This window comes from Rhincodon typus, chromosome 5 (genome assembly GCF_021869965.1).
Source record: "Rhincodon typus isolate 14 chromosome 5, sRhiTyp1.1, whole genome shotgun sequence".
Taxonomy (NCBI): domain Eukaryota; kingdom Metazoa; phylum Chordata; class Chondrichthyes; order Orectolobiformes; family Rhincodontidae; genus Rhincodon; species Rhincodon typus.
Window position 1 is genome coordinate 120,038,224 of NC_063336.1, and position 11,723 is coordinate 120,049,946.

The window sequence follows — 11,723 nt, forward strand, 5'->3', positions numbered from 1 at the left end:
ATATTTTAGAGGAGTACCGCACAGTTCCAAAACAAGACTGTAATACTGTATTTATTTCCTTCTGTTTGCAGTTCTGGAACCCGTAGTGGCAGCTGTTCACCATCCCCAGACTCGTACTCACTTTACTGTTACCCATGCACATGGGGAGACTGCAAGGTTACGGATTCTTCCAACCATCCAATATCAGGGAACATTTCAACCAATATCCAGAATGTACAGACCTCCTGGTCAAATGCATGGGCATATTCAGACAGTGTTCAAAGCATGACCAGTGGGCGATCTACATCCCGATTATCAGGAGATGCTGTTCACAAAAGTTACTACAGTTGTCCTCGACTGAAACCTCCAGGTTCTCAAAAACGGTTTGCTCCTTTTGGAGCACTAAACCCTTTTTCCAATCCTAGTTACTCATCTAGTTCATCAGCAACAGATTGGTTGGAATCTTCTGATCATCACAAGTCTCCGTCCACTACATCAGAGCAATGTGATCCTTTTGATCCTACAGTCAGTCGTAGTTCTTCTCCTGATCCAGGCTCCGTCAGCATTTCTGGAGAGTTAAGGCACAAGCAGGAATTTAGAAACTGTGTTCAGGATTCATTGTATAAACAGACTGAAAGCATATCTTGTCCTGTCCCACCATCTCGGCCACCAAAAGTCTGTGATTCAGACAACAACATCATCATCAGAAGTGCAGCTTCTTTCTCCCCTACTATTGTGAGAGGTGCTGAGGGTGGAGTCACAAGGGTCTATCTCACGCAAGGAGTTATAGAGGTTCCTCCAGTGTCATCAAGAAGTACTGCAGATATACCAGTTTCTGTCCCTTCATCTAATACCCCAAGTATGCCCAAATTAAATGATAGTGGTTCGTACTGGTATCCACCATCTGATCTATCTACTCTTTCTGTGGAGGAAGTTTCCAAATGCCTACGGTTCATAGGCCTTTCAGAAGATGTGTTAACGTTCTTTATCCGTGAGCGAATTGATGGAAATATTTTTGTTCAGTTGACTGAGGAAATCCTATCTGATGATTTTAAACTGACAAAATTGCAAGTCAAAAAGATCATGCAGTTTATTAAAGGATGGAGGCCGAAGATTTAACCTGATTCTATGTTTAGTTAAGTCAGTTAAGGGTTAACTCTTTAATTCATTGACTCTCAGTAATTTGATTGGTTTTCTTTTAAAAAAAAATCTCCAGATGTTTAAAGTGTCTCAGATCTTCTTTTGCCATAGAAAAAAACAGGAATGTAGGTTGGCATGAAGGATAGCTGTTATCAACATGTTATATCCATTGTTGTTAACATTGAACACTTGAAGATTGCTATATTTCTTTTCCCATTATATTTAACTGCACAATAGATAGATTTATTTTAGGAATAAATGTGGGTTAAAGAGTTGAGTTATTTTTGAATTGTAGTTGATGCCTTATTGGAGGTAGAATAGTCTTCAGGTTATGCCAGCATAAGGTTCTCTCTTTAATCAAATTCAGTATGTTTTCACAAATGTTTAAAGTGCTACAACAATGGAAAGCTGAAATGCAAATTTCATTTCAGTTTTTAATCAGATAACTGCTACAGTTTCTGTTACCAAGTTGAACTAGATTAATGACAGCTAAACTCTTCTATTAATAAAACAGTGGAACTCCATTTTTAAATAAATTGTATTACCCATACTATTTTCCTGTACTTGCAGATCTTCCCACCGAACAAAAATAGGAAATGCAGGAAAATGATCAAAATAAAATAATTCTTGTGCAGCATGTGGTTATTGTGACAGCTAGAAGGAAAATTTAAGTACACATCTGGGAGCAAACATACAGTTGGCCTTTTCCATAGTACATTGAATATACCTATAATTTAGCACATTGTTTTAGCCAGTAATTTGATCTAAAAATGTACTGTACTAATCACTACTGTCTTAAAAAATGTATAGTCTGTTATTTGTAGAAGACAACTCTACATTATGCAGTTTAATGGCTGTGGTTTTTCCAACTAATTTTTGGGAAATTTCTATGTATGTATATTTATGGACAAGCAACTCTTCTCAATACAGATGCTCGTGTTGATACAATTTTCTTTTTTAACAATGAAAGTTGATAATACTATAATTGTACTGAAATGCCTAAGTTTATGCATAATTTATATACAAATCAATAGAGAATAGAACACAAAGAAGAAAAAAGCATCGATGTATGACTTTAGTGTTTTACTATTTGAACCTCTCTATTTGCATGCAATAGGCTTGTTCTTCTCATAGAAATACACATGCTTGGGCTCATTTCTCTTTTTCAATCGGTGTTGGCGATCTTGCAATCTCCAATTTCATTGTTGTGCACTTATTGAGAAGGTAGTGTCATTATAGCTAGAGGTAATGGACACAGGTAATATAATAGCTAATATTTTCTGCACAACCAGTCATGCTTTCTGCTGCTCCAGAAGTAAACCAGTTGCAGATATAGCCAAAATATCAGTGTAATAGCCTATTGTTCTGGAATTGAACAACCGACCTAGAGGCTGTAGTTGGTATGCCATCTCACTATGGCAAACTGAAACTAAATTCAACTAATTTTGAACTTTGTATCCGTCATCAGAAAAGTAACTATCAAAGCTGCTGGCATATAATTAATTGCAATTGGTTCACTAATGTTCATGAGAAGGGGGCGCAGTTCAATTTGATGCTAGTCCGGTGTGATTGCTCAAGCGTCCGGATCATCCTTGAAAGATGGGATAAGTGTAAGGCTTCTGCAAGTTCTTCAACTCCTGACTCCTGCAGCATGTAACTTCAGTGGCTGGGAAGTGTTGCACAATTACTGGAGATGGTAAAAACAACATAAAAATTGGAGTTCTTTCTTTCGAAGAGTTTGAAAATGGAGGAGAGGCATCCGCAGCTAATTTTTAAAAAGCAGGAACATGGAGTAGCAACAGTTTGACAAGACAGCAAAGGCATTGAGCATCTGAGTGTGAAATCAATGCATCATATAAGAGGGATGGGAATATGTTAAAGGTAAATATTTTATGTATCTATAACAACCATCTGGAGTACTGTATACAGGTTTTTTCTCATTATTTAAGAAAGGATATAAATACGTTAGAAGCAGTTCAGAGATGTTTCACTTGACTGATGCCTGGCATTGATGGATCACCTGATGAGGTCAAGCTGGGCCTGTATCTACTGGAGTCTTGAAGAGCAAGAGGTGAGCTTACTAAAACATACAAGATCCTGAAAGCATTCAAGAGGGTGAATGATGAAAATACAGTGGGAGAGATTAGAACAAGGGGACACAGCTTAAAAATAAAGAGTCTACCATTTAAAATGGAGAGAGTTTTCTTTCTTTGAGGGTTGCAAGTCTTGCAAGTCTTTGGAACACTCTTTCCTAGAGGGTGATGGAGGCAGGAATCATTAAATATTCTTAAGACAGAAGTAGATTCTTGACTGACAAGAGGGCTACAGGTCATCATGTGTGGGTAGGAATATGGTATTGAGGCCACAATCAGATCAGCTATGTTCTTGCTGAATTGCAGAGCAGGCTTAAGGGACTGATTGTCCTACTGTTCCTAGTTTATTTGTCTGTACATTAAACTGTAATGTGTCATTAGTTAATCTCAAATTTGGTATCATTAAATGGTTAAAACATAGAAGGAGCCCAAGCAGCCTTTTCCTTTTTTCTACTGGCCCTCCACAGGCAGTGACAGCAATCCAGCAGTACACTAAGTCCCTGTCAACAAGCCAATTAGCCTCTGACATGCTTGGGCAAATAAAATGAATCATGCAGGACAGCTGTGGATTGCCAGTGCTTTAGTTTCTGCCAGGTACGTAGCTGGGCTTTAACTGGTAGCAGGAAACCTGGGCAGACTGGGAGTGGTGAGTACTTGGTCTGTGGTGAGTGGGAGAATACAATGAGCAAGGTACCATAGGGGAGGTGTGCACAGGTTATGAGATGACTTTGGGAAGATAGTGCAAGAAAACTCTTGAGCTTGTGGAAAGATATTCTCCATGAAACTTGCCAAAATACCTTCAATTTCTGGCAATATTGAGCCTCTGGTCTTCTTTCAAACCAGAGAGAAACTGATAAAAGAGGCACACAGCTTTGCCACGGCGGCGAGATTTTCAATGTTGCTGGAAGCTATGGTGCAAGCATAAGTTTTGCTGTCATCTGTACAATTGGTGTATGACCACTTCATGGTGGTGAGTGCCTTTTATCCCACTTTAGGCATCATGCTTTTATCATATGCGAGCCTACACTTCCTGCCATATTTGAGCAACCATGATGAACTAGAAGATGGCTGCTTGGTGACAAGGGGGTGGCTCTACTTTATACCTGGCTGAAGATTTCCCTTTGTCACTTGTACACATGCTGTCCATATGTAGTCAACAAAATGCATGCTATATCCAGTAATGTGACACAATAAGCCATGAGCACCCTAAAAATGCAGTTCCACTGTCTGGATCACTCACAGCTAACCCTCTAATACTCAGCAGAGCTTATCTCTAAATCTGTCTGTTGCATCATCAAATCTAGCCATCATGAGGGAACATCCATTGCCACCTTGGGAAACACCTCAGAAACAGGAGATGGTGGAAGAACAGCAGGAACATAAGGAAGGTGGGCAGGAGACATCCATTACCCCATTACCCAGACATGCTATCTGTGAGCATCTACTCAAACTCTGGTTCCCCTGAAAAATCACCACTGTGCCATAATTCTTCACCATTTCATCCCTCTGCTACAGTCCATTATACTGTTTCCTTGGTCAAAATTCTGTGGTAAAAACACACCACAAAAATGATGTCTTATATCTAATCTCCCAAAGTAGCAAACATCTCTGTGCTCATATCCATCAGCAATTTCTTGTATGCTTCCCCATTGAGGTCCCCTACAGCAGAAGTCTGCCCTCCAAGGAACTGATATGTTCATTATCCTTTTTGGAATAGCTTGGCTACAGCTAACTGGTGACTGAACATGTGTATATCTCGTCTATATGCTATCCTTTAGAATATGCATTGTGCTGGTAGCTGCAAGTGACACATCAATTGATGTACTTCTCCATCAGATATTGCACCTGGCCGTCATGGTCAGGCTGCACTCACTAACACATTCTGCACAGAAGCAGAAGGACAATGTGGAGAAGGGAAGTGTTGAAGGTGAAATCAGAAGCAAGAGGTCCATGGTCATAACATATATTGATGCCACAGCATGGTAGATAGCAGGATATGAGTGGTGGTATTTGATTTGTGAAGACAGCAACATGCTTTCATCCTGAATGTTGCTGGTGATGCCAGTTCAATGTCTTCAGTCACTGCCTATGTTATGATGCAGGGAATGTATCCTTCAAAAGGCTCAGAAGATGTAGGTAACACAGTGTGGAGCTGGAGGAACACGGCAGGCCAGGCAGCATCAGAGGAGCAGGAACGTTGACATTTCAGGTCGGGACCCTTCTTCAGAAATGGGGGAGGGGAAGGGGGCTCTGAAATAAATAGAAGGAGGGGGTTAGGGCTGGGGAAGATAGGTGGGATGATGATAGGTGAATGCAGGTAGGCAGTGATAGGGATTGGTCAGTGAGGTGGGAGGAGCAGATTGGTGGGAGAGAAGACGGACAGGTCAAGGAGGTGGGGATGAGAGGGAGGGTTGGTCATGGGATGAGGCCAGGGGTGAGAAGATTTTGAAGCTAGTAAAGTCCACATCGAGACCATTGGGTTGTAGGCTCCTAAGGCGGAATATGAGGTGCTGTTCCTCCAGTTTCCTGGTGGCGTTGTTGTAACACTGGAGGAGGCCCAGGATGGACATGTCATCCAGGGAGTGGGAGGGGGAGTTGAAGTGGTTTGCGACTGGAAGGTGTTGTCGTTTGTCATGAACAGAGTGCAGGTGCTCTAGAAAGCGGTCTCTGAGCCTCCACTTGGTTTCACCGATGTAGAGGAGGCCACATCGGGAGCAGCGGATACAATATACCACATTAGCGGATGTGCAGGTGAATCCCTGTCTGATGTGGAAGGTTTGTTTGGTGCCTTGGATGGAGGTGAGGGGGGGAGGTGTATGGGCAGGTGTAGCACTTCCTGTGGTTGCAGGGAATGGTGGTGGGGCTAGTGGGGAGTGTGGAACAGACGAGGGAGTCACGGAGAGAGCGGTCCCTATGAAAGGCAGATAAGGGTGGGGAGGGAAATATATCCTTGGTAGTGGGGTCAGACTGCAGGTAGAGGAAGAGGTGGGGGATAATGCCAGTGAGGTTGCAGAAGAGGGCCTAAAAACTCTTTGCTTCTTTCTTGCGCGCAGGCCCAACCAGTCCCCCTCCATCAATACCCTCATCTGCTTAACTAAACTCGTCCTTACCCTTAACAACTTCTCCTTCAACTCCTCCCACTTTGTACAGACTAAGGGAGTGGCCATGGGAACCCACATGGGCCCAAGCTATGCCTGCCTCTTTGTAGGATACTTGGAACAGTCCCTTTTCCGCAGCTACACTGGCCCTATCCCTCACCTCTTCCTCTGCTACATCGATGACTGTATTGGCGCTGCCTCGTGCTCCCACGAGGAGTTTGAACAGTTCACCAACTTTACTAAAATCTTCCACCCCAACCTCAAGTTCACCTGGACCATCTCTGATACCTTTCTCTCCTTCCTGGACCTCTCTCTGTCTCCATCTCTGGTGACCACCTTGAAACTGATAACAATTTCAAGCCCACCGACTCCCACAGATTCCTCGACTACACCTCCTCTCACCCACCTTCCTGCAAGCATGCGATCCCCTATTCCCAATTCCTCTGCCTCTGCCGCATCTACTCCCAAGATGAGATGTTCCACTCCCTAACATCCGAAATGTCCTTGTATTTCAAGGACCGCAACATCCCCCCACTTCAGTGGTCAAAAACGGCCTTGACCGCATCTGTTGCGTTTCCCGCATCTCAGCCCTCACACCCCATCCCCGCAATAAAAACAAAGACAGAATCCCCCTTGTCCTCACATATCACCCTATTAACCTCCGGATTCAACGCATCATTCGCTGCCACTTCCACCACCTGCAATCTGACCCCACTACCAAGGATATATTTCCCTCCCCACCCTTATCTGCCTTTCATAGGGACCGCTGTCTCCATGACTCCCTCGTCCACTCCACACTCCCCCCTAGCCCCACCACCCCCAGCACCATTCCCTGCAACCGCAGGAGGTGCTACACCTGCCCCTACACCTCCCCCCTCAACGTCATCCAAGGCACCAAACAAACATTCCACATCTCTACATCGGTGAGACCAAGTGGAGGCTTGGAGACCACTTTGTAGAGCACCTGTGCTCAGTTTGTGACAAATGACAACACCTTCCAGTCGTCAACCACCTCAACTCCCCCTCCCACTCCCTGTATCGACATGTCCATCCTGGGCCTCCTCCAGTGTTACAACAACACCACCCGGAAACTGGAGGAGCAGCACCTCATATTCCGCCTTGGGAACCTACAGCCCAATGGTCTCAATGTGGACATTATTAGCTTCAAAATCTCCCCACCCCTAACCTCATCCCATGACCAACCCTCCCTCTCATCCCCACCTCCTTCACCTGTCCATCTTCTCTCCCACCTATCCGCTCCTCCCTCCTCACTGACCAATCCCCACCACTGCCTACCTGCACTCACCTATCACCATCCCACCTTCCCCAGCCCGACCCCCTCTCTATTTATTTCAGAGCCCCCTTCTCCTCCCCCATTTCTGAAGAAGGGTCCCGACCTGAAACAGCAACTTTCCTGCTCCTCTGATGCTGCCTGACCTGCCGTGTTCCTCCAGCTCTACATCTTGTTATCTCAGACTCCAGCATTGGCAGCTCTTACTGTCTCTCAGAAGATGCAGGCATGGTTATTCCCTGCCGGTTATCTTCAAATCCTTTCTGTCATGTTCACCCTCGTTCTACAAGAAATAGGGAAGAATGTCATTGAGTGTGTTGTATGTTTTGTGTCTGTCTTGGTTGAAATATATCAACATTGTGAGATGTGGGTGAGGGAAAAATATGCACCAGATGAAAAACCAGATGAAACACCAGATGCAGTCATGTGTTGCCCTGTTTGCAACTTTGCTTGTTAAATACAGCTGCTATGATTATTCCTGTTTCCAGCTCCTACCATCCATTCTCCTCACTTGTGGAAAAGCTCAGCAGGTCTGGCAGCATCTGTGAAGAGAAAATCAGAGTTCATGTTTTGGGTCCAGTGACCCTTCCTCAGAACTCTGCTTACTTGTCAGAATGTTTTCACCATACTTTGTCCCACGTACTAAAGAAATTCACAGATTTAGGAAAAACGGTAAAGTAAAAATAAAAAGAAAGCAGTTATGCCTACAGAAATTCTTGGGAATGATGTCAATCAAAAAAACTTACTTGGCTGTTTTAATAATAGATACGTTTAGAAATTTTTACTTAGAAAATGCCCTGAAGCATTGTCCTCTTACTTCTGGGGCCTAGGCTGAGTGAAAATCTCCATCTGATTATAGCAAGGTTGATAAATAAAATGAGTTTTGTCCATCTCAGCACAAATGTTCCAACTTGGTATAATTAATGCTTGCACCTTATTAAGCAGAAATATCCAGCTAAAGTGCAATGATAATGGCAAAAATATGCATAATAAATTGTTCACATTTTAAATTGTGACAGTATAAAATGATATACAACATTTATCAGAAGAGACAAAAACAGAAATTGCTGGAAAATCTCAGCAGGTCTGGCAGCATCTGTGGAGAGAAATCAGAGTTAACGTTTCAGGTCCAGTGACCCTCCTTCAGAACTGAGAAATATTAACTATGATTTCTGTCCAAACCTGCTGAGCTTTTCCAGCATTTTCTGTTTTTGTTTCTGATTTTAAGCATCTGCAGTTCTTTCAGTTTCTTTTTTGTCAGAAGAGTATCCTTTAACTGTGTTGAGGCATTCTCAACATTTGCAAAATGCTCTTCTATACACTAATTGAATGTCATTCCTAATTATCCACAGGTATAGTGATTAATAGTGTTTTGTAATCAAGGGAAAATGGGAGTGAGTCAATATTGCTTTACTGTTCAACCATTAATTCAAAAATCAAGTTATAATTAGTTCAAAAAATAGGATCCATGCAATTTAGATATCTGACAGCGCTAACATCAGTATTCTGAAGAAATATTTTCTGAAGTGTGTAAAGCTTCAAAGGCTTTTAATCACGGACCATCGGACTGCATTGAGTGCTCGAGAGAAAAAAGTATGAGATGATCACCATCTGCTGGATGCTCAACAGACTACAGTTTCTAAAAATTATGTTAGATTTGACTGCATTCTTGACTGCAAACCTCTCAAAACTTGAATTTGTCAGAATAACAACTTCTGATCTGTTTCAATGTTATGCAGATTCTCTCTGGGAGTTAAAACTAAGCTGCTTATTTTTTGACAAGTGAAGTGAATAAAATTCTCACTTCAGAAAAGTTCTAAATAGTGAGTAGGAATTGAATTTCTGACCAATAGATTGAATGCTGTTTTACTTTGCCTGTATTCAAATTCCAACAAAGTTGCTAAAAATAACAAACTGAATTTTCTAAAGAACTCCCATTGTTAATCCATATTTGCAATTACTTTTGACTGTTGTTTACTTCGATGTGGTATCAGAAAGAGATTTAAAAGAGAGTTTCCATTTAACTTAAAGCAGAGAGCAGTGGTAAATGATAGTTTTCTTTACACAATGGAAATAATCAATGGTGTCTCTGGAAGTCAGTCATAAGACCCCTTCTCATTTCATTCATATTAATTATAATATTATTGGTGTCATTGTGCAGTTAAATATATAGAGTCTGCTGAGGTGAGGAAAATGCAATTATTTTAGTAACATCTTACTGTAGCTTCATAGAAACCAGAAGCACGAATAGGTCATTCAGTCCATTGATACTGCTCCACCACTCAAAATATTCATGACTGCACCTATATTCCATATTCCCACTTTCTCACTTTGCACCTTGATGCTTTTAATATCTAATAATGTATCATTCTGTCTTGATTACATCCAGTGTCCCAGTCTTGTGTGGCAACAAATTCCATAGTTTGACCACCTTCTGAGTGAAGAAATATTTCCTCATCTCAGTTCTAAAGGCCTCCCACATATCCTGAGACTGTGACCCCAGCTCTAGACCTCCCTCCCTTCGCTCCAGCAACAAAGGGATTCATCCTCCCTGCATGTAATCTGTCTTGCCTTGTTAGAATTTTACGTTTCAATTGGATCCCCTTTCATCCTTCAAAACTCAGTGCATGCAGGCCTAGTGAAACCAATCCCTTCTCAAAGGACTGTCCTGCCAACCCTGCTGTAGCTTTTTCTACCTTCACTGCACTCCCTCTATGGCAAGTATATTCTCTCTAAGGCAGACCAAAACTGCAAACAATACTCTAGGTGCAGACTCATCAAGGTTCTGTAACTGCAATAAAAATACCTCACTTCTGAACTCAAATTCTCTTGCTTTGAAGGCTAAATTACCATTTGCCTTCTTCGTTTCCTGCACCTGCATGCCTACCTTCAGTGACTAGTGTACAAGGACACCCAGGTTTCATCACTCATTCCTTCCTTTCATATTATAACCATTCAGATAATCTGCCTTCCTGTTTTTTGCTACCTAAGTGAATAATCTCACATTTGTCCATATTATACTGCATCTACCATACATTTGCCCACTCACTTAGCTTGTCCAAATCATACTGAAGCATCTCTGCTCTACAACCTCCTCTCAGTTCACCTCCCACCCAGCATTGTATCATCTGCACATTTGAAGATATTACACTTAATTCTGTCATCTAACTCCTAAAAGGTGAGTAGCTGGGGTCCTAGCACTGATCCCTGTGGAATATCAGTAATCAATGTCTACCATTTGGAAAAAGATCTCCTCCATGAGAACATTGGTCCCAGTCCTGCTAGATGCAAATCATCCTGTTTCCTTTGGTCCCATGTCCCCGGAACTGGTCCCAAAATCCCAGAAATCTGAATAATATTTCTTCAGCCAAGTATTCATCTGATATATCCTGTTATTTCTATGCTTCCTGGTACTGGTAGTAATCCGGACATTTCCTATTGTAGTACCTGATCCTTTTTCTTTCCCATGTTGATCACCGATATGTAAAGCAAACATTAGCTAGTCACCCTCCCCATTTAGAATACCCTGCAGCCTCTCCAAGCCACCCTACTCGATTTTGTGGTGGCTATCTTCTATTGGTGGTCTAAATATATCGTCTTCCCAAAAGTGGAAATATTCCTTCCGTGTCCACTTTATCAAAACATTTTATCATTTTAAAGATATTGAGGTCACCCTTCAAATTTATGTTTGAGACACGAACCTGTTCATTCTTTTCCAATAGGTAAACCTGTGCACATCTTGTACTATTCTTGTAAGTCTTCTCTGAATCATCTCCAGTGCCTGTTTGTTTTATAATATGGCAACTAGAATGAGACACATATTCAAAGTCTGACTACAAGGTTCACTAAAAGTTCAACATAACTTATTGACTTTTTCAATTCTATTTCTCAAGAAAGCTGAGTTCTCCTATTATGGCCTTGCTAACTGTGCAGCATAGTCGTTTTGGTTTATTTGTACTCCGATTTCTATTAGATCCTGTACCCTACGTGGACTTGCACCTTCCACATAATGTGCCCACACCATTCCCTCTTCCTCCTGTCAAAATATTATACCTTTTTACTTGTTACCTATTCCCTTCATAAATTTAAATGTTTCTACAAGGTTCCCCTCTCATTCTTCTA

The 11,723-nt window shown here is 41.9% G+C and overlaps 1 protein-coding gene across 3 annotated transcripts in view; it reads left to right on the plus strand.

Moving 5' to 3' along the window:
- Positions 1-2,062, plus strand: part of gareml (GRB2 associated, regulator of MAPK1-like) — a 182,466-nt gene extending 180,404 nt beyond the window's left edge. For all 3 annotated transcript variants that reach the window (XM_048596428.1, XM_048596429.1, XM_048596430.1), the window contains one exon: positions 72-2,062. In XM_048596428.1, coding sequence (XP_048452385.1) covers positions 72-1,098 — 1,027 coding nt within the window. In that variant the 3' untranslated portion in view covers positions 1,099-2,062. The remainder of the gene's footprint in view (positions 1-71) is intronic.
- Positions 2,063-11,723: the final 9,661 nt, after the last annotated feature.